This window comes from Rhipicephalus microplus, chromosome 9, assembly GCF_043290135.1.
Source record: "Rhipicephalus microplus isolate Deutch F79 chromosome 9, USDA_Rmic, whole genome shotgun sequence".
NCBI classification, from domain to species: Eukaryota; Metazoa; Arthropoda; class Arachnida; order Ixodida; family Ixodidae; genus Rhipicephalus; species Rhipicephalus microplus.
Window position 1 is genome coordinate 51,624,951 of NC_134708.1, and position 23,200 is coordinate 51,648,150.

The following is a 23,200-nucleotide window of genomic DNA, read 5'->3' on the forward strand; positions in this document are numbered from 1 at the left end:
ATTTTTGTTAGCTGGTCTGTTATCGCCATGGCCTGTGGCTTTCATTCTCATCCCTTTCATCAAGTTTACATGGGTGAAAATATGAACTATTATTATTATTATTATTATTATTATTATTATTATTTATACAATGACACATGACAAATGCTTACGCCTTTATATGAAGGGTCATAGTATAGCCTCTAAGCGAGTGACAAATGTGTTGTCTACCATCATAGTACTTCAAGTGCTTTATACACGAGGCAGTGCTCATTCTCGTGTGAGTTTCCTTCGCCCCATCTTGGCATTTTGTTTTTGAACTTTAAAGCTATATACTGCATTGAACGGGCACGGACTCGCAGAATAAGTATGTCAATCTTTGCCAGCTAAACTGCTTCTTTTCTTACTGTCACAACCACACGAGAATAATGACGCACTGTGACAGCCGTTCTTCGAGTTACGATACTACTTTATTGCAGAATTTCTACGTTGTGGAAAGCTCCCTGCCACTAATTTTAACGTCAAAACTAAACACGTTTGCGCGATAGATCATCATACATAACATGTCACTAGATCCCATAGGTTGTAAATAAAATACTAAAGCTGGTTATTTATCAAGCTTAATTTATTTTTAAGTCGATGCTTCATTTTACATAAGAATTCTATTGCAATTCTTGAAGAGCAATTCTTGAAGAGAGACACAACTACTCATAAAAACAGTCAGCGCACTTTCGCGTTCAGCTTTGATGATGAATGTTGCTTGACTCCCATCTGCGAGTCAAAGGACACTTTGTATTACTCTGCGCAGTAAATTATTCTAGCTTTACAAGTTTCGAGCACACAAAAGTACCCGACACATTGCACGCACCGTGGACAGTTTGCACTTTGAGTTTTATTGAAACCAAATGGCAAACAAATGTGCCTAAAGAATAAAAGGCTTGAAAAGAAAAAAAGGTGTCAAGTGAGGTCTGACTTTATTTGCGACGTCCAGCCAACTCACTTCAGTATCTTAACCTCGAAGCTGGCAGACAAGCAGTGGATTTAAAATCCTAACTCAACATTACCAGGTAATTTTGAGAGTGCAAAAAGAGACCGGTTCTCAGTTCAACAACGTGGATACCACCTTCCATTGCAGCTTGGCATCACACGTACGAATGAATTTCACCTTCTAATTACTGTAAATCCCCATATTCAAAAGGACAATTACTTGATTTAAGCTCTAATCACGAAGAGCATATCGAAGTATCACGAAGAGCTGGCATATTGTAGATTGCTCGCCTGTTAAGGGGTACTGCCTATGACGTGACGGCACGGCACTATAGCAGAGTACAGGAAACGGCACATTCAGTTACTTTGCGTCAACTTATATTATTCAGCTTTACTGGAAGGTCCCCTGTACCAGCTGTTGACGATTGTACATTTGTATCATGCCCTTTTGTGAAAACATTACTAGGCATAATAAGAACTGTGAACTCTTAGCATTGAGGAAGTAACATTGACGATGTTTTTTATTCTTTTTATTTTTCCACCCTAAATGCAGAGATCTGCTCTGCTAGTATCTGCTTTTAGAAGTATGAATCCTGTTTTACGCATGCCTATTCGGTTACAAAAGGGCAAGAGCCTTCCCTTCGGTCAGCTGTCGACTGCTCCATTTTAGTAACGAAGCACGCAAAGACAGCACCCGTTCTTGGGCCGGCTATTCCTAATATTCTGCTTCGTTTTTCTCTTTTCCCTGCTAGCTGCCCGAGCACTCTAACCCTATTGTCGTTCTTGGTCGTCAATCTTCTCACAGATTATATGGTGCCACCTCCTCCGCATTGGCGCTTAATCAGGAGCCACGTGTTGCAATGACTCAAATCCGAAGAAACAATATTGTGCTCATCACGCCTACAGAACCCGCCGTTGCAGAGGAGACACAGGCTGCTACCTTTATACTGTTACGGCTGACTGAATTCATTTTCATAAGCTAGTTTCTAATGACATTCGATTCCGGTTCGCCATAATAGATGCAGAAGACTGTATATCACGCCCGTTTCCCTTCACTTAAGTAATAATAGCTTTAGGGCTTTCACACTTGAAAACCAAGATTATTATCAGAGACACCATAGCGGAGAGCTTCGCAAATCTCGACCACCTCGTGTTTTTTTTAGAGAGCTCCTCCAGCATTTCGCCTCCATGCACTGTTGGCGCTATAGTCCCAGGTAACTGGATGCCTAGTCTTGTTATCCCCAACTAGAAAGCTATCACCAGTGACCTTCACAACGCGCTGTTCTTCCTATGGTCTGTTCGAGCATCGGGTTGATATTTGGTGGTTTTATTAGGGGAAAGTTGCGACTGCATTAGAGTTTAATAATGAACATTTTTATGAAAATATCCATTATTATTTTTCAAAGACAAATGTATCACCCGCAAAGGCTGAAGTGCGTAGGAAAAATGTGTTACCGACCCGTGGAACAACCAACTTGTTTTCTGCATAATTTAGCAAAGTTTGCATTATTCGAACTACGTGCTTTGAAGTTCCATATGTCCGCTATACTTCTTAGAACATGAAGTTTTATGCAGCTTTTTACTTCTCACTCTTTCGACAAAACTTATGCTGATTTCTTGTTTCATTGATCCAGGTGAACCCACAATTATAGCACTGTATGTATCGATAATTTTTATTCACATTGGTCACGTAACCACCAAGGCGGTCTAGCGATTGTGGGGCTTGACTGCTGACCCGAAGATGGTGGGATCGAATTCCGGCCGCATCGGCCACAATTTAGATAAACACGAAGATGCCTGAGGCTCGCGTGCTTGAATTTTGGGACACATTAAAGATCTCCGGGTGGTTGAAGTTTCCGGAGCTCCCCACTACGGCATCTCTCATAATCATATGGTGGTCGTGAAACTGTTGAACCCTATCAATTACATCCTATTACCTATGTTCACTTCTATTTATTTGGGTATATTATTAACAAAAACCAGTATATATGTTTTTCGTCAAGTTCTCACGAGACCACGCACCGTGCATAATCATTAGCCGCTTGCACGCAGAGTCTGTGTAGGCGGCACGCAGCTTAGTCAATCAGCTGCTCATGTTTTCGCCAACATGCGCGTACCTTCATGACTCAGTCTTTTCTGGCGCATCGTGAGTTGTATCAACACGGCAAGCTAGTTTGGGGTTTTACGTGGGGAAACATTATACTTATGAGGCAAGGCATAGGAGAGGGCTGCCGAAGGTTTGACTATGTGGTTCTATTTAACGTGTACTGACATTGCACAGTGCCCGGCCCTTTACGGTTTCGCCTCCAGTGAAATACGACCGCCGCTGCAGGTATCAAACCATGGACGTCTGGGTTAGTGGCCGAGCACTGTAATTGCTACACTACCGCGGTGACTTAAATCAATAAGTCAGAATAATGTGTCTTTTGTTCTCTTCCTTTGTCTACGTTTTTATACACTGTTTCTTAAATATGTACTGTGCGTCGTGTTTGGGTTTCTCAATACGCACCACTCTGCTGGCGGGGCTGGACGTGTCTCATAGGCACCCATTAGCTGAGAACAACAACAAAAAAAAGCTTGAGAACAGTGTCCAATTTTAGGATATTTTAGATTTTGGCTACACATTCTAATAAAATATGTAGGCAGCTTGTAGTGGCGCAAGGCTGGACTAACTGCAGAGCTTTGGCCAACCTAGATTATTAGCAAGGTCCTAAATAGCACAGTCGAGTTATGGTAGTCCTAATTATCGTTGTTGTATTTAGCATTTGAACAACTTTTATAGGCATTACAGAGAGAGGGAGAAAAAAGATGGGGAAAAAGTTGAGAAGTCAGGGTTGATAAATGGGCTTTGTACAGTTTGCTATCGCATGCGCACGGTACATTCATGTAACAAATAGTTCACACAGATGTAGTGTGCAAAGGCAAGAATAAACAGGTGGACACATAGAAAATCTCCCCACGTGATCATCGGTACCCAAACAAATACCTGAAAGCATGGTACCTGAACAAAGCTGTTGATGTTTTGTACAACAGCTCTTGAGATGTGAAAATTCAAGTAAAAAAAAATGGCCCCGTATCTGCATTTTTCGCCGCACACGTCGTCGAAAGACGATATTCTTGCATCTAGAGAAAGTGAAGAAAACGTTTGTTTGATGTTCTGCGCGAGAAAATTGCTGAATTGTATTCTGAAGGCGCTGCGTTTAGAGAGTCTCGATGCGTGCAGCGAAGGCAAACGAGCGCATCGAGGCACGTTAGATACGAGCGCTATCTGGCAGTTATCTTAGAAAACGAAGGAAGGCGCGCGCGCCTGTCTCTGAGGCGATAAGGTGTAGAACGCGCCGTAACGGGCAGGTAACTGGCAGTAAAGGGCAGGTGCCACCACCATGTAGTCCTAGCAAACAATCGGAAACACTTTCCTTTTTGAGTACAGCGTTGCCATGTCAGCGCAACGTGATAAATGCTATGGCCATTAAAATTACTTATGTATGCCTTCTCTAGTATAAACATACACACATACACATACAGAATATTGACGTGTCGTTATGGTGCCTCAGATGAGTGCAATAATTGCTTTTAATGGACAATCGCGCAAGTATGAACGCAGTATTAGTGGACGCTGGGAATGGGGTTGGCCGTTTGGGGAATCCTTTGAGACCGTGGGAGTATCGTTACGTTGAACAAACAGACAAACTTACAGACAGACAGACAGACAGACAGACAGACAGACAGACAGACAGACAGACAGACAGACAGACAGACAGACAGACCAAAAGACAGATCAAAGTTTTTGCGTCAAAGTACCCTAAGAAAGATTTAAAAGAAATCGACGCCGTATGTGCGTGCGTCCCTGCAAGGGGCATCGAAAGACGATAGGCTTTTGTGTGCAAATGCCGCATGACACGTGGCCACCATCTGCAGCGCTAATGCCTAGAAACGAAAGTTCTGTTCTGTTCTGTTTTAACTGTTTTGCTGTGGAGAGGTTGAGGTGCCTATTGCCTCGGCTACTCCATATCACAAAGTTCTGCAGCGAAAAATAAAATAATAAGACAGAACGGTACCCAAAAATTAACAATACGGAAAAGAAAGAAAAAAAAGAAAAAACATAATAGTACACTGAAACCAGTTCAAATATCATGTTAATACAGTTTTCTTCACGCAGTTCCCATAGTCATAAACTACTTACACGCACACCTTACTATTCTAATGTCTGTATATACATGACCACACTTTACATAATACCCATCTCTGGCTGTCAGTCATAGGCGCTTGTCCAGTCCGGTCTCCCCTAAAAAGTCTGTCAGGAAGATTATTGCCTTTTTCTGGAGATGCACCTCGGGCCATGGTCCAAGTAGTTTCTTTATTGTGAGGGGCCGTCTGTCCAAACTTGCTAATTTGTTCTTTAATTTTTCTTTTTCATTCGCGTATATAACGCACTCCAAAAAAATATGGCGAACATTTTCTCCTGCATGACAACAATGGCATTCCGGTGAGTTGGATCGATGTATCTTGTGCAGGAAGCTGTTTGTGTATGCTACTTCCAATCTAAGTCGGTGGATCAATGTCTCTAGGTGTCGTGGGAGGTCTGTCGCTATGGAAAATTTTCTGAGTGGATCAACTTCATAAAGTACCGTTTCCTTTGATTTAGGGTGCTCAAACCACTTCTCCATCAAACAATGGTTAGCTCCTTGCAATATAAAATGCCGAATATCCGCCCCAGACATTGGGATTGCGAAATCCCGTCCTTCCTTCAATGCTTTCTTTGCGAGACTATCAGCATATTCATTTCCCTTTATTCCAATGTGGCTGCGTATCCATTGTAATACTATGTTGTGACCCTGCGATGAGGCATATTCCACAGTTTCTGCGATACATTGTGCTATTTCACCATTTTTGTAAGGTGATCTTACATTTCTGATTAGCTGAAGAGCAGGTTTGCTATCAGTGCATATCACCCATTTTCATGGCTCAGGATTCTCGCAGAGAAGCTTAACTGCTTCAAAGATAGCCACCAATTCTGCTATCGTCGATAAAGATTTGTGCGATAATTTGTACATCTCCTGTTTCTGAATTTTGGGTATAAAGACCGCACAGGCTGACGCTTCTTCTGTGCATGATCCGTCTGTATATATCTTCGTTTTTTCATTATGCATTACATGAAGCTGATGAAGTACCAACTGTGCCGCTACTAGAGGTGCTATGTCTGCTTTCTTCTCTATGCCGTCTGTTTCACGGATAACGTTGAGAAGTGGCAGCGTCCAAGGTGGTTTGGAGGGCTTCCATTGTTTAAATTCTGGTACTACTGCTTGAAATGATGATATAGTATCCTGTAGTCTCGTTGCCATCCTTTGTGTTAGTGCATCAGATAAAAAATGACTTTCATGTTGCGTGAAAATTCTAAATAAATTTCGAGATGTTTCTTTAGATCGGAGTACTGCCAAAGGTGGCTCTTGAGCCTCCGCATACACTAAAGCACTGGAAGTTGACCGTGGTAAACCCAGACATACCCTCAAGCTCCTTGCCAATAACAAGTGAAGTCTCCTTTCGGTGGAGGCTGGGAGTCCGTGCAGCAAAGGCAGTGAGTAGGTTACGATGGGGCGTATCCAGGCAACATGTAGGGCTAATAACGACTCTGTAGTACCACCCCATTTGGCCCCGCAGAGATGCCGGAGGATTCGAATGGCCTGATTCACTTTTTGTTCCAGGGACTGGACATGAGGCGACCATGTTAGTCTCCGGTCTAAAATTACTCCCAAGAATTTATGAGTTTTAACCATTTGAATAGGCTGTTTTTGCAGAATAATCTGGAAATTTCCAGGCCTTTTCAATGTCAACGGAAGTATGGCTGTTTTAGCCAGACTCAGTGCCATACCTCTTTTTTTAGAAAGCGGTCTACATAATCCAATCCTTCTTGTAGAGTTTGTTGTATATCCAAAAACGATGGACCAGACGTCCATATACTTATATCATCAGCGTATACTGAACATCTGATGTTAGGTGGAAGATTATACGGGAGCTGCGCCATGACTGCATCAAAGAGAGTAGGGCTTAGCACGCTGCACTGTGGCACTCCTTGGTTGACGACATGTTCTGACGTTGGGCCCTCCTGCGTAACTACAAACATTTTCTGGAGCTTCAGGAAGTCAGCGATCCAACGCAGTATCTTGCCCTTGAATCCCTGTAACGCCAGGCCTTCCAGAACGTGAACATGACTCACTGTGTCGTATGCTCGGTGGACATCAAGGAATACAGCGACAGTGATGTTTCCTTGCGTTCGTTGGTTTTCCACATCTGTGACCAAATCCAAAATGCAGTTCATTGTGCATCTACCTCTTCTGAAGCCGGCTATGCTTTCTGGTAGTAGTTTTTTCATGTCTTCCCACCATAAAATTCGTTCATTGAGCATTTTTTCCATCACTTTTGAAAAACAACTTGTCAAACTAACCGGCCTAAACGAGTCCAACTGCATAGGGCTCTTCCCTGGCTTTAGCAACGGTACTACTTTTGATATCTTCCAACTTTCCGGAACTTTTTCTTCTTGCCAACTTTTATTATAGATGTCCAACAGGTGTAATTTTCCTTTTTTGCACAAATTAGCAAGAGCAGCGTATGTAACTCCATCTGTTCCTGGTGAACTTGTTCGTTTTACTGAAGACAGCACATGTTGGAGCTCCTCTGGTGTGAAGCTGTCATCCAGATCTGATGAAATGATCGCAGAGAACTTTCTTACAACCACCGAAGCTGATTCTGCTGAGGATTTATATTCGCTAGTTTGGGCCGTCTCTCCATTTCTCAGTATAAGATCGCAAAATTCTTCGGCAATCACACGTTCGCTAACTCCTTGAGACAGCGCTAGAGCCTGTAGTGGTCTTGAGTGGACTACTGGTTGTCGGAGGGCGCGTACCATGTTCCACAGGTGAGGCGCCGAGGTAAATGGAAAAAGTGAGGCACATAAATCTTGCCACCTTTTGGTTGAAAGCTTCTGCAGTTGGTTACGCATTGCAGAATGTACTTTCTGTGCAACCTTGAAATTTTCTAAATTACCCGACCTGCGATATCTTCTTTCAGATCGGCGACGTATTGCCCGAAGCCTCTCATACTCAGCGTCAACACCCGAATACCCAGCTGGAGTGGGTACTGCACGAGTTGCTTTTGTTAGAAATTTTTTTATCTTCGATGCATACGTTTCTGCGTCAGAACAAGATTCAAGGTTTTGTCTCTGTAGTTCTCGAAAGATTGCCCAATTTGTAATTCTTCTTGTGCGGTTATTTCTCGTTTTCTTCAACTTTGGGTGATATATGAATACTGGCAAGTGGTCACTTCCTCTTGTATCAGCGTCTGCAGTCCAGTCTGCTCCAGCCGCTAATTCGGAGGAGCACACAGTGATGTCTAGTACGCTGCAGTAGTTATGCCCCCGTAGAAACGTCGGAGAACCATCATTTAGTATAGTGTAACCATAATCTTCACATATTTTTACTATAGCAGATCCCCTTACACTAAGACGCTCACTACCCCACAATTCATGGTGCGCGTTAAAATCACCACATATAATTATGGGATCATGGTCAGATCTACACACTGCAGCCAACTCTGCGTATGAAACGTTTGCTTGAGGGTGCACGTAAACACTAACTACAGTTACAGTAACGTTACTAAACTTCACCTTGCATCTAACAAACTCCGGAGCATCTGTTTTTGAAGTAGCCACAAGAGTCGACGGAATATCGCGTCTCACACACAACATCACTCTGTTTTTTGCAGCAGGACGTTCTGCTTGGTACACCACATAATTGGACAAGCGAAAGTTAGTGGATACTCTTGTTTCGGAAATACACAAAATCGGAAATCCGTGCTGAGCGACGAATTTACGAAAATTTCCACTCTTATTCTGCAAATCGTTGCAGTTCCACTGGAATATTGCACTTCTTTTGTACCAGTTAGATAGTCCGGTAGCCATGATTACGACAAGAGAAGATGCTCAACATCTAGCAGCAATTTCACTTCTGGTAAAGAACCTGCTTGTGGCAGGGATCGTAGAATTGCTTTAAGAGCCGCAAAGATTATTGGCAAAATGACTTGCTCGTTTCCAGCTGTCTCCGCCGAGATCGCATTTCTTGAAGAATTTTTCCTCAGCAAGCTGCTGTGACCCTTCCCTTTGGTAGTCAGTGGCTCCTTGGCTGTGTCTGGCCAGGCAGAAAGTTACACTTCGGCATGTTCCTGGGCCCGGACTTCTTTTCCAACGCGATGTTTTGGTGCTGAGCGCTTCAATACTTCCGAGTAAGAGTCGTGGCGCCACTGTTTTGCACTTCTTTGTGCCGCAGGAACATCTTCGACTATATCCGCATTGGGTGCTGGACCTCTTTGTATCTTATGGTACCCTTTTACAACTCTCTCTCTTTGTGCCGCTGATGCCAAACGGTTTCGAGAGCAGCCTGAGAACGACGCCGGATGTGGTCCAGCACAGTTGGCACACTTAGGTTGACGCTTCGAGGTGCATTCTTTGTAATCATGTGCGCCCGCACATACCTTGCATCTCTTGGTTCCCCTGCAAGTCTTAGCCTTATGCCCATATCTCTGGCGGTTGTAACACCTTACCGCCGGCTCAATGTATTCCTCGACAGTATGAACCGTAAAGCCGAGAGCAACTCTTTTTGGCAATGGCATGTCATGTCTAAACTGGAGTATTACATTACGTATGGGCTGCATTGTGGCACTTCCATCTTCATTTCTTACCCATCTTTTTTGTCGTGTGACTGAGATTACTTCAGCATCTTCAAGATATTCCAGTAGGTCATACTCACTGTATTCGAGTGGAACATCGCTTATCTTTGCTAGGGTCTTCATGTAAGACTGAAGTATCATCACATGTAGAGTCAATCCAGCGAGACTCTTGACCAGCAGCAACTTGTTTGCCGAGTACAAAGACCGTACTCCAACACAAAAACTTCCGTCTCTGTTGGTTCTTGATGATGTCACTTTCTCATTGATAGCAGAGATTATCTCAGATGCCATGCGATTAGGATTCACCTTCCAGAAGGAGTCCTCAGCAGCGATTGGTCTGAACACCACCGGTATACCCGTAGCTCGGTTCTTGTGATGGGTGACCACCGTGTAAGCTCCCTCGTCTTCCTTGGGTGTTTCTGTATCCATCTGTGTCATGTCATTAAGGGAGTACGTCGATGTAGCATCGTCGTTGTCAACCTCTTGTTCCTCCTCTGTACGCCTCTTCTTGCACTGCGAGGCCTCGCTGTTCTCTGTATGGGACGTCGATATTGTTGCTGAGCCTGCAGCAACTTGAAGTCGAGCGGGATGAATAAGTGGTGCTCCGCTTGGCGCTAGCGGCATCTCGTTGTCCCCCATATTCGGGCTTTGCCAGGTATGAGGTACGGGCCCGCTAAGGGGCAATTCTGATCGCGATGCGTAGTGTAACTCCGACTCACCGATGTTTAGCTGCCACTCTGGAGACAGTTCACCCACCGCACACACTGTAAAAAGATCCTGAACTCAATATAATAACTGAATTAAGAGAGACTCCCATTCACTTCTTCCTTCTCTATTCTATAATCTATTCTATGATGAGAAACGAAAGTCTTCTAGAATGCAGAGCAGCTGGCAGGTGGCAGCACAATGTCGTTATAGCGAAGCGTAGACAACACCCGCTCTCGCATTCATATACTCTTGTTGTGATCTTGATACACCTTCACTGTAATATAGTAATGGCCTCAACCAGTATTACTCTAACCAGAGTTATGACCGCGAGCATAGAAGCTGCTGACGAATGACTAGGGAGGTTGTGAGTGTAAGCAAAGAAAACAGCTACCGGTGGTGTTATCTGTCAGCCAGGTTGATTACATTACTTTTCATGATGCTAGCAATTATATGGACACCCTCAGTTTTTTTTTTGTCATGGCCATTAGCGTCACCATCAAGTCCCGGTAATGTATATGTACTTGTTTATGTGGTTAAGCTTTGGCAGGATAACTGAGTTGTTTTGGTTGACAGACACACAAACAATGGACAGACAGACCGACAGACCAAAATTTATGCATTGAGGTATCTCGAGAAAAACTATCGTTTTTAAAGCTGCAGCGTACACATTTGTGCCGGGCAGTATAGAAGGCTCATGTATCTTAGATACTATCTTAGATATTCTTTAGGTATTTCTGTCTTTATCGCGCTACGTCTTACACAATGAGTGTCTGCATTCTTGATACATTGAACAGCGAATCGTGCATCTTTAAATACAAAAGACTGCTATGGAACACTACCATGCAAAACAACAAACGTCGGTAGAACTTCGCCTCTCAAGCTGATTCTGCTATCAATAAGCCACTAGAACAAAACTAAATTACAGGGTACTTCTTAAAATATTACAGCGCTACATTTGATGAGGAGAAGAAAGAGAAGCAATTGACAGGACGGGCACTGGCTGAAGCTATGTTCATTGAAACGACACGCATTGAATTCAATGACAATAAAAAGCAACGAACGCATCCGCAATCAAGAATGAACAGTATAAATGGTGGGATTTGCACAAGCTATCAGTTTTTGTTTGGTATTTCCGATTCACTGGTATGCTATCGTACAGGTGTGGTGCTGACGCACGTGTCGCCATCCCATGTAATGAAAAGTGCTTCTGATAGTTGCTTTTACTGTTCTTCCTTGATTGCGTATGCGTTCGTTGTCTAATACTATAAAATACCATGCCCGTGTTTCGAGTACAAATAGCTGCAGTCAGCGTCCGTCTTGCCACGTACTCATCTTCCTTGTCCTCGTCAAATGTAGCACTACAATATTTTAAATCTGTATGTATCAACAACTAACTCTGCAGCGTGTTTCGCTCTGGCAGTGACATTATATTATCTGTGCCAGAGTGCTCCAGTGAGCACAAGCTGTTAGGTTTACGCTCTCCATTGGTGTAGCAGTATTACGAGACGGTGATCGAGCCATCACGACAAAATCAAGCTCGCACACAACTACGCGCTTCATCCAACCTCTTTTTTCTCTATGGTTACTTTCTTTTTATTTGTATCAGTCTGATTAAACCTGTTAATCTATAGCTACGGTACTGTGCTGCCTACTGCAATGCGTTCAGCGTCTTCCAATAAAAATATGATGCCTCTGCAGTATCGTAATCGAAGCTTGTCTGGCATTGCGTTTTGTTGCAGTCTCAAGATTTCGAGAATCAAGTTCGTTTGAGTTTTGTTTTTCTCACACATCAGCGATTTGAAAGATCTCGTTCAGTTAATATGCACCTACAAGGATATTCATTTATAATTAGTCGGGAGTCTCACAACAGCCAAACCAAAGAACAAGTATCACAACAGCCAAACTAAAGAACAAGTAAACCAAAGAACAAGTATTTGCGTAACATAAGATATTTTGGCATATGGTTTCGCTCACACTACAGTACATGAAGTAAGCGGACATCACAGAATTTAGTTGAAGGCCGATAGCTTCACACCCCATGAGGTCGTAAAACATTCTAGCAAGCTCAATCGTCCTTACATATATTTCGCCATGGTGAAGGGGTAAATTTTTGCGCTTTACTCGAAATCTGCATTTCAGCCCCACTAGCTTGTGACCATCCTGTTACAAATCCAACATGGCCGCCATAAAACCCCAATAACCTGTGCTTTACGTCAAAAACTGCCAGCCGTTTTAAGGACGCATCCCTTGAAGCCAAATACGAAGATTCTCAAGGGGACGAGAATTAGCAGAAGGTGCAGTATCACTGTGTTGGGGTGTCGAGATTTTGCAAAGGAGAGCACATTTACCCCTTCCACTGCTAGGTGTTTGCAGGTATAGTTTCTGCTGGTGCATCTCCACAAATTGACAAGTTCACAAGAGAACAACTGCTTCTTTTCATGTTTTTCATTCATCGCGAAAATTCGGCATTGAATAGCACGAACAGAAAAGAGGCGAAAAGTGGCATGCATACACTGCCACTAATGACCAAGCAGTATGTAGATATTAGGTCTTGGTGAAAGTGACCGCGGTAGTCGCAGCCGAGTGAAAGCAAACATATTGTAACAATAAAATGAATTTATTTAAAAGGTGAGAAGTGAAAGATACATGGCACCGTGCAATATATTTCCGCTTGTTGCGGTTCTTTCTCCTTAGTTCGAGCGAAGCCGAAAGCGTGCACTTCTGATTAAGGCTAACTAAAAAAAAAATGAAATTTGTGGGCACGCTCCTGGAAAGTACCGAAGGCGCATGTATTGTAATAAAGAAAACACAGGATGCCTCGAATTTTGATTACATATCCGTGTTTATTGAAAAAAAAAAAGAGGGGAAGCTGGAGGCTTGCGTTTATTAGGCTTGATATGACCGAACGAACCTAAAGTTTTGTTGAGGAAATTTGACTTCATCCAGCAGTTGACAAAATGACCTTGTCGAAATGTTGGTTCCAGGGACATTACGTGTTCAACTACTTCTCATTAACCCAAGGAGCAGTGAATTAGAAGATATTAAACAACGATAATTTGCAATGAATATGAACATTGCGACAAATCTGAAAAGTGTGATGCCAGCTAGTGCACACGTACGGGCGCACCACACGTGCACACATGTACACGTGTGCACCCCGCCTACTCAGCGTGCCGGCTAGTATTAAAAGTATAAAACTTCAAAAAGTCCTCATGCACACCAAAAATCTACTTAGGTCTAATCATCATCACCCGTCAAGAAGGTCCAAAAGTTATGCTGCTCGACTGCTAAATCAGAAGTCGGCAGAATCATCTAATCCCACCTGCGGCAGCCCAATTTTGATATAGGCAAAATACCAGAGACATGTGTACTTAGATTTAGGTTCATGTTCATAAACCCCACGTGGTCGGATTTCCAGAAACCTGCACTACAGCGTCTCTCGCACTAGTACTGTGGTTCTGGGATGTGAACTCACCACCACAACAACAACAACCATTATTATTATTATTATTATTATTATTATTATTATTATTATTATTATTATTATTATTATTATTATTATTATTATTATTATTATTATTATTATTATTATTATAACCTAATAATCATCAACACCAGAAAACCCGCTGCAGGGTAAAGGCATCTCCCAGCCCTGTGCTTCTATCCACCACGTTGTCACAGACTTCGTGATTTCGTCTGCCCACCTAGCTTTCTGCGTCCTCCTGGCGCTTACCTTCTACCTATTTATCTAGACTAATGTTTTCACTAAGTTTTTACTAAATAAAGTCATCCGTCTTCATGACTCTTAGGAATTTTCATATTAAAAGCTTTTATTGCTTACCAGACCATAACACACTAATAATTATTGTAATATTAATAGCAACCCTTAGTAGCTTTAAAACACATTTTAAATACATATCACCGTAGATATACAGGCACGAATGTTTGTAAGCCATTAGTGTGAGCACAATATTGACAACAATTTTAGAGCCAAGAAGAGGTCCTCGCGCTTTGGAAGTGCCATTCTTAACAGCTTCAGCTTTATTGGAATTGTTCACCATGTGTAATGATACGAGCAGGTAAGACCACTTGATCCATATTTACATGAATTCATGCTGTTTTACAGGCATTCGCTGCATCCTTGCAGGAGAGAAATAAAGCACGGATATTGATTAATCGTCCGGTCACAAGTGCATGCTAACATTGTGACCAACGGGCTTACAGTTATAAGGAAGCAGCATGACATGGCCACATATAAGGATACTTATCATCCTTGCAGTTTGTTTACAATACATAAAGGGGTGAGTAATAGAATAATATCACAGATAATCAACCTTTCTTTTATTGCACACGATTTGGCGAAACTTTTTTCAAAGTGTTTGAATGAATAATTATCTTCTCGCATATACGTGCCAAAGAATGCACCGCGTAAAATTCTTGCGCTTTCACTCAATAACGCTTACATTAGAGACCATTTCTGTAAATATTGGACGCTAAGAGGCCTAAATATGTCATTTATATTTAGAGAAGTCAGCTTGGGTGCAATACAAATGGTACAAACAGGCCTCGCCACAAAACCAGTAAGTAGTATGGCCAAGCCTATATATAGAGTATAATCGAAAACAAGACAAGGTAAATAAGAATTTGTTCGGGTGCATCAGGAGTGGCTTTCAGGGGTGGTCTACAAAGCATTTTAGTATATCGCAGGGAAATTTTACTTTTAAGTCGAGTTGCCACAATAAAGCTAAAATTGACGCCTGCATATCGTGGCACGTATTCCAACGAGATGTTATCTGGCTTCGCAGTTGAATGCTCACTGAATTCTCAATATCACAGGTGTTGATGCAGGTCTAATCTGCTTTAAGTTAACCACGTTATCTTTTGTAAAAATTTGGAATATGCTTGAGCCTCGCCTTCAAGACCAAAGCGCAATAGCAGCAAGGGCCTCAAATATTTAGCCCGTGTGCCACATACCACGTGCAGCTTGGCAAAAAAATAAAATGTCTGCCGTTTTAAAATAATCCTGATCTTATTTATTCAACCATTGCGATTAATAACGCTGTGTTTGGGTGAACTATTGAAACATATATGGTCTAAAGAATTTTTTTCGTGAGTTACCCTATATGGTCAGCATGTATTGAAGCAGCACGCTGAAAAAAATTCGAATATTTCAGAAAAGATATTCAGATTTCAGTCATTCTAAAGAACAGTATCGATATACTTTTAGAAAGCTGATGCCGAGTCCCCTTCAATAATGACCTGTGTAAAAGAAAGGAAACGCGTTTTTTCAAATGGGAGCGTAGGCGACATTTTGACATTGTGTTTAAAAGCTAAATTTCAGAGTGCATATTCAAGTACAGGTTATACAACAGCGCACGCTGCACAACACGATCAAAACAGCACACATAATAGGTAGACAGACATCAGTGGACAGCTCACAGCTTTGTATATATGGTTTGCTGTAACAACTTCCCGTTGAGGCGACAGACAGCACAAAAATCCCTTTGCTCCCTGGAGCGGCTGTATGATCTGACTGCAGCTTTTATATCGTTACGTGAGGTCAGATCTTCAATTTTTCATTTGCTAACCTTACTTTGTATAACCTTGCAAGTTGTTGCTGTCGCATTGTTTGAATTACCTTCGCGGCGTAAATTTACTTCTACAAAGTACGACTCCTGGCACCAGTTATTGCGTTGAGTCTCAGCGTGTCTTGTTCGTTGGCACCGAGAAAAAGAACATAGCGAAAAAAATTGGTCCCGTATCTGCATGGTAATCTGCAAATGTCGTCAAAAGACGATACTCTTGCATGTAGAGAGAGTGAACAAAATATTTATTTGATGTTCTGCGCAAGAAAATCGGTGAATGGTATTCTGGAGGCGCTGCGTTAGGGTGCCTCGAGCGTGCAGCGAAGGCGAACGAGCGCATCAAGTAACGTCACACGTGAGACATGAGCGCCATCTGGCAGTTTTTTTTTTTTCAAAAACAAGCGCGTGGCTCTCACCCGTCTCAGAGGTGATAAGGTGTAGAACGCAAGGCGACGGGCAGGTGCCACCACCATCTCATTTTAGCCAAGCATTGGAAAGACTCACCTGTTCGTGCAAGCGTTGCATGGTCAGCGCAGCGTGATAAGCTCTACGGTCTTTAAAGTTACCTATGTATGCCTTTTCTAGTAAAAGACGCACATGCAGAATATATGCGTGTTGTTATGGTGCCTCGGGTATGCACAGTGATTGCTTTTTAATTGACAATCGCACAAGCATGAACGCTGAAGCTTGAGCAACATTGGTGGGCGCTGCGGATGGGGTCGGTCGTTTGGCGATTCGACTGGTGCGTTCCGGTTTCCGGTATCGTTAAGGGTGGACAAACAAACAAATGTACAGACAGACAGACCAAAATGTTTGCGTCGGAGGTCCCCAAGAAAAACCACCGTCTTTAAAAATTACACTAACTCCCACTAAAGAAACCACGTGTGGATGCGAAGCAGCGGAAAGATTGTGAACGGCACCCGCAGGACGTCACCCTAACCAGGACGTCCGCATGACCTCACCTGCTTAAGGTGACTACGCCACCATTCAAAACCTCTACCTGTCTAACGCTACCGATGACCGTCGTTTCCACCTCAAGAACAGCGTGAACAAGAACATGATGGATGAATTTGAACACCTCCACAAAACTTGTCTCGACACCGTCACTCAGCGTTACCACCACGCTTTCCGAGAAGACGTCGATACGGAAACGGACTTCATTATAGCACTGATAAAAATCCGGTCCCTCAACGCACACGCCAGAGACATCAAACGTGGTCCCGTGCTAACTGAAACAGACGTGCTCTGTGTCACGTAAACGTGCAACGCCGCAGGACCAACGATCAATGGCTGCGAAGTGATTGTTTGTACTGAGAGAGAGGTTAATGAAATAGGAAGAAATAAAAACGACGTTACTTTCTGCCTCTCATCACGGGGGCTCGTTTCAGTGCCTTTAGGGTTTGCGAGGGGGAAGTAAAGATGGTGTAAAGTGGAGAAGAGCAAAAGAAAATTCACAGGCATGACAAGAGAGTGTATTGAGTCTTATCAGTGCAGACAGTAGCACGAAACCAAACCGTTCTTCTATAAGGTGGCGAGGTCCGCAGAAGAACATAACTCGAAGAAGGCTCGGGGGCTTTGCATCGTCGAGCACGCGGGTGTATTGAGCAAGCGTTTTGTTCGCCGCCGACTCGGGAGAGCGGGGGTAGAGCATATGAGAGGAGATAGAAATGGGATACGGATGCGCAGTGGTGGTGTAGTCATGTGTACTGAGCAAGCGTTTCGTTGCCATCACCACCGACTCGGGAGAGAGAGGGCAGAGGGATGTGCCTGCGCGGTGGGAGTGTGAATTCCGTACACCGAAAGCCACGTCGTAAGCTGCTTCGCGCCCCGCCGCGGTGGTCTAGGGGCTAAGGTACTCGGCTGCTGACCCACAGGTCGCGGGATCAAATCCCGGCTGTGGCGGCTGCATTTCCGATGGAGGCGGAAATGTTGTAGGCCCGTGTGCTCAGATTTGGGCGCACGTTAAAGAGCCCCAGGTGGTCGAAATTTCCGGAGCCCTCAACCACGGCGTCTCTAATAATCATATCGTGGTTTTGGGACGTTAAACCCCACATATCAATCAATCAAGCTGCTTCGCATCAAAAACGAAAGCCAAGGTGCTTGACGCACCTAATTCATGAAACAAAACGCAGACCACATAGAAAATCGCGAGAGGGTGATGATGGAAGCAATAGGCCGCACGATACTGTATATAAGATGGCGCCAGAGTATAGCGCATCTTCATCTTATCGGCGGCTGCAGTGATATGTGCCCACACACAGACTCTCACGATTCCAAGCGCACTGCACTTGGCTCCATCTGCAACGTTTCGCGGCAATGGGTTGTCTCCGCGCCAGCTAATGCATAGTGAAATGAAAACGCGTATAACCACATAGAAATCTCACATTAGAAGGTATTGTAATCATCGTTGACATTTTATTTTCATTAGCCACTTGTTTTTTTTTTCTTTTCCAAGTACTTTTAAAGACGTATATAATTTCAACAAGACATTTTTCATCAGCAGGTCAGCTTAACCAGGTGTATAGGGAATGGTTCTGGGAAGCGCAACTGCACTCATATCAGGCTTTAGCCGAGAACAAAGGGTCTGCAATATATTTTCCTGTGAGGCACGCGCCTTCATAATGTTTCATTGACTGTATACTAATGTAGTGCCATTAACATTACTTTTGTAGGTAATTAAAAAATCGGGATGCTGAAAGCATGCCAAAACATACCACCATATTGGTGATTGATGGTCACCGTGAGTCATTGCGCATCTTATACGGAGATGTGGGACTTCACATAGCCTCCACCAAAAGATACATATTAAGGCCCAGATAGCATATGATACAACTACACAGAAAAATACATCTACAGTCAGCCAGAAAACGAATGGCAAATAAAGAGAATGACTCGAATTGAAGCGAGCTTTGATATTTAAAGATACAAATAAGAGCCTATCTACAAACAACCGCCGCGCTAGGCCAAGCACATAGAATAAGTGGCCTTTACTGAGATAATATTATGTAGGATTTAAGGTCCCAAAACAACGATATGAATATGAGAGACGCTATAGTGAAGGGCTGCGGAAATAACTCTCTGGCGTTCTCTAACGTGCAATGACATCGCACAGCACACAAACCTCGACCCTTTCCACTCCATTGAAATGCGACCACCACATCCATGATCGAACCCGTGACATTTGGGTCAGCTGCCGAGCTGCACCACTGTGGCGGATGGCGCTCACTGAGACTCAATCAAGAAATATAACTCGCCCTTAGGGCTTATAATCAAACTCAGCCACACCAAAATTTTTCTCAACTGCTCTCACTCGGGCTCAGACAACGCTATTTTTTTTTTCAACTCGACTGCCTCGGACTCAAACCCAACAAGATGTTGCTCAGCCGCACTTACTCAGGCTCCATCTCAGTATGAGCGAGTGGACTCCTGAGTGAGTTAGTTAGCCAATGTGGCCAATTGTTGTCGAGTATAGTTGCTCCAGTATATAGGCTGGATGTGACATTATACATTACGGGCTCGGCGGCTGCAATGCATTGAAAGTAAATACGAAAATCGATTGATTTCTCATTTGTTTCCCATATTAAAATATATGTACTACATTTTATTAAGAATACCTGTCTCGAGCTGCAAAACTATTTCAATGAATATATTCTTGTTACGGTCAAGGACCATAATGACCTGTTTCCAGCAACGCTGCGAGTATTGTTGCCGCAATAATCATTTTGTTATTCACTTCTCAGAGCGGACACCAACGGTGAGACCGAACAAACAAATAGCGACTCTCCTGTTCCACCAGAACGAAGGTGAGTTATGCGATTTGAAGTAGCTGGAACATGAGTATATTTCGTGCATTTCGGTATGAATGAATGTAGTTTGCCAAACCTGTAGGTGCGTATATTATGAATATATAACTGTAAGCAAACCATTTTGCTTGGTATGAGTGTATTGATTCAAGTGCTGAATCAATTACGCATAAAACCTTGAAATTGAAATATGCGCCCGATAGAGAGATTGGAGCTCGCTACCACCACGTAGCTGCTCTATGCTGCAGACGTTTTAACTATTATTTCTTTTTTTTTGGCTTACTAGAAATTAAAAAGTGGCGCACTTTCAATGAGGCCAAGATAAATCTAGAATGACATAATCTTAAAAAAAAGACATCAGCGCACCCTTTCCCTATTTTTGAACGCCATAGTGTCTCGCGCGCAAACTGAATCAAAGTCCAAAGCCAATAACCTCGCAACGAACACAAGAAATATTGAGCCACCCATTCAGACCTATAACTAATTTCATTGCTTCTTCAGAATTACATTTTTAAACCTTGAAGCTGAATTGAGACATTTTATTAAGTTGCATAGCCGTTATTTTAGGTCATGTAGCCGTTGAATAAGCGCACACAGTCACATTTTTAAGGACGACTGTACACTTGCACAGTATCCGCGTTATCACAGTGGTACATGGTAAAAAGTCAGCGGCAAGCTACCTGCTTTTAGCACCACGAATGATTACATGTTTGCACCAATGCCCCTAGGTCTCAATCCAAGCGTTCCAGCGATCGTCTCTGGTAGTTGTGACGAAGTGGCAACATCGCAGCTCACGCACACCTAGCTGCAGTCTAGGCGTGTGCTGCAACCTGGCGTACGCCTTCCCCATCGATCTCAATATGCGCTTCTTGAAAGCACCTCGTCTTAGGAGCAAGGAATAGTCGACACAAAGAGCCACAACTTAGCATCACTCCACACAAAGAGCAAAGCATTATTACAATCAGGCAAATTTTTTACGCTGCTAAGCCCACAATGACGATGTCCGGGCACCAAATGGTAAATTTTGAACTTTGCAGATCACGTCACCTCATACGACGCTTGGCGTCATCCCCTGCGCAAAGGCTGTGGCAATCGTCTAATTATTCAGTGCGTCATTATTTTTCTAGTATGTATAATTCAGGTATGATACATGGATTCATCGATGAGAAACCGTGAACATGACACCTAGAAGACGACCAGGCAATTTCGAACACACTGAAATCAACATTCACCCATTTGTTCTTAAATAAGTACGCAGAGAAACATTCGTATTGACACACAATACAAATAAGGTGAAGCTCCACTGAGTAGCATTTATGTAAATGCTGCCGTTAGCTACTTCATAAAATTCTAAAAAAACATTCAAAGAAGTTAAAATGGGAGTCATTTATTATGTGAAATTTTGTATGAACTGTAACACTTGAAAATCCTATAGGACGAGGCTCCCCGCGCTAAATGGGTGTGAGTATGTGGCGTGTTGATGTCACATCCTCGCCACACCCACTTTCTCGGTCCTTCCTCCCGTTGCGCCTGCTGGGCGCCGGGTTAGACATCGTTCACGCGGCTTTCATCACAGGATAGGGCTCGCGTATAGGGTGCGCTTGCTCGAGCGCCTTCCAGGTGTCTCTTGGGTCCTGCCTCAGCTTTCCTTCTCTTCTCCACCATAAAGAGAGCCTGCTTACACCAAAAGTCACTCTTTTAGGTGAGCTTTGGAAAGTATACGCCTGCGCAAGCACTGTTTTACGGTAGTTTACCCTGTTCAAGTTTAGACCAGAAACGGTCACCCGAACTTTGTGACTCGATTTGACATTGTGAGCTTAATAAGGTCAAGCTAGTGCAGCGTAATAGCTAAATCTTTCCTGAACTTCACCATGCAGCAAAGCGGATTAGTGACACACGGAGCCGAACAGAGCCGAAAAAACGAAAACTATAGGCAAATTTGTGTACTACCCACCATTTTCATGCAGACTCTAGTGTCGTGCGTTGCAGCTCGCACAGACACAATGGACAGACTTATCTCAAGTGCATATATAGGAAACTCTATGTCCGTGGCCACAGAGAGTTCACGTCAACTTGCATGGACATTGCTTCTTAATATAGGTCGGTGTTCTGTTCATGTACATCTGATCGGTTCACAGGTTGATGAACGCAATACCGTGACTAAATAATCAAGAAGCGAGCGACTGAGACAAATCAGTTGCTGCGCGACCACAGCCATATTCATGACACTCGACCACTTATGACCAGTCGCGTTGTGACTTATTGCTCGCGCGACGAGCGCAAGTCACAGGTGCCAATGACTCCTAAATCTCGCATTAGGGTAATCTTACAGTTTCTGTGCACATTGCACTGAAACTAACACAATGACACGTTTATTAATTCGTTATGCCAATGTTTGTAAATAACTTTAATTGTAACAAATATTGTAAATTGAGAAAAACTATAGTAATTCACTTCTAACCGTGATTTAACAACAGTGCAAAGAACCAGTATATGAGAGAAATTTAGAAGTCAGAGCCGGTAGCTCTCTTCTGTGTTCCGTCCCTATTTATTGATGTGGTCTATGCACTGTTAATACGCAAGCCCAAATCAGATTTTACTACAAATACAATACATGCACTCTATGATATATATCCACGAAGTGGGGCAAATGCAAAACCATGAAGACGATTCTGACGAATAAATGGAACAGTAACGTTTGCTACTTGTTAAATTTTTTATGATTCTCTTCAGTGAACTGTGAAGCATGCGCAGGAACACTTTATTGTACAAAATACGTAACGACGGCCTCAATCCTTGGCGTTGCATTCAGCCTCTCACTAGCCTAAGACAACTGAAACATTGGAAACCATCGATAGTCAAAGATGCGACGATTATTAGCCAACTGACAAAAAACTTGAGTGGAAGGGGTGGCAGTTTTCCGGCCAATGTCTCATGTTGCGATGTAGAGGGTAGAGTGTGTGGTAGTATCAGTATTGTAAATATTGTTAACAGGGAATGTGTTTATCTACACATGGGATGAAGTGACGTAAAAAAAAAAGAGCAGCGTATTGCAAGACAAGCTCAGTCCGGTTCGTCCAACCACACATTCCAAGCGCCGGCTCCATTACTCTTCTTCTGTGTTCAGTACACTCGTGCATCTTCGTTGTACTACATACAAGGTGCCCAGAGGTAGTTTAGCTAGTCAGCTGAGCTATCGCTAGGCAAAGTTTAAAAAATTACGTTGCACTCTAAAGTGATGGGACCAAATACATGTCAACTGTTGGCTAGTTACACCACTTTTTCTTCGTAATTGTGTAATTATACATGTTCAACACTGAAGGTTTTGAGGCAATGAAGCCAGGCCTAAAAAATTGAAAATGAACCTGTTCATCGCCTTCCAAACGTTCCATTCGACAGTTTTTAACTTTATATCTGTCA

The 23,200-nt window shown here is 43.1% G+C and overlaps 1 protein-coding gene across 2 annotated transcripts in view; it reads left to right on the top strand.

Annotated features, from left to right (window-relative positions):
• The first annotated feature begins 923 nt into the window (after positions 1–923).
• Positions 924–23,200, top strand: part of LOC119165639 (venom serine carboxypeptidase-like) — a 35,066-nt gene continuing 12,789 nt past the window's right edge. Inside the window, exons 1-3 of one of the 2 annotated variants that reach the window (XM_075873645.1) lie at positions 924–1,046; positions 14,519–14,693; positions 19,718–19,780. In XM_075873645.1, coding sequence (XP_075729760.1) covers positions 14,632–14,693; positions 19,718–19,780 — 125 coding nt within the window. In that variant the 5' untranslated portion in view covers positions 924–1,046; positions 14,519–14,631. Of the gene's footprint in view, positions 1,128–14,518; positions 14,694–19,717; positions 19,781–23,200 lie in introns of both variants that reach the window. The other variant, XM_037417747.2, reaches the window with a different exon arrangement.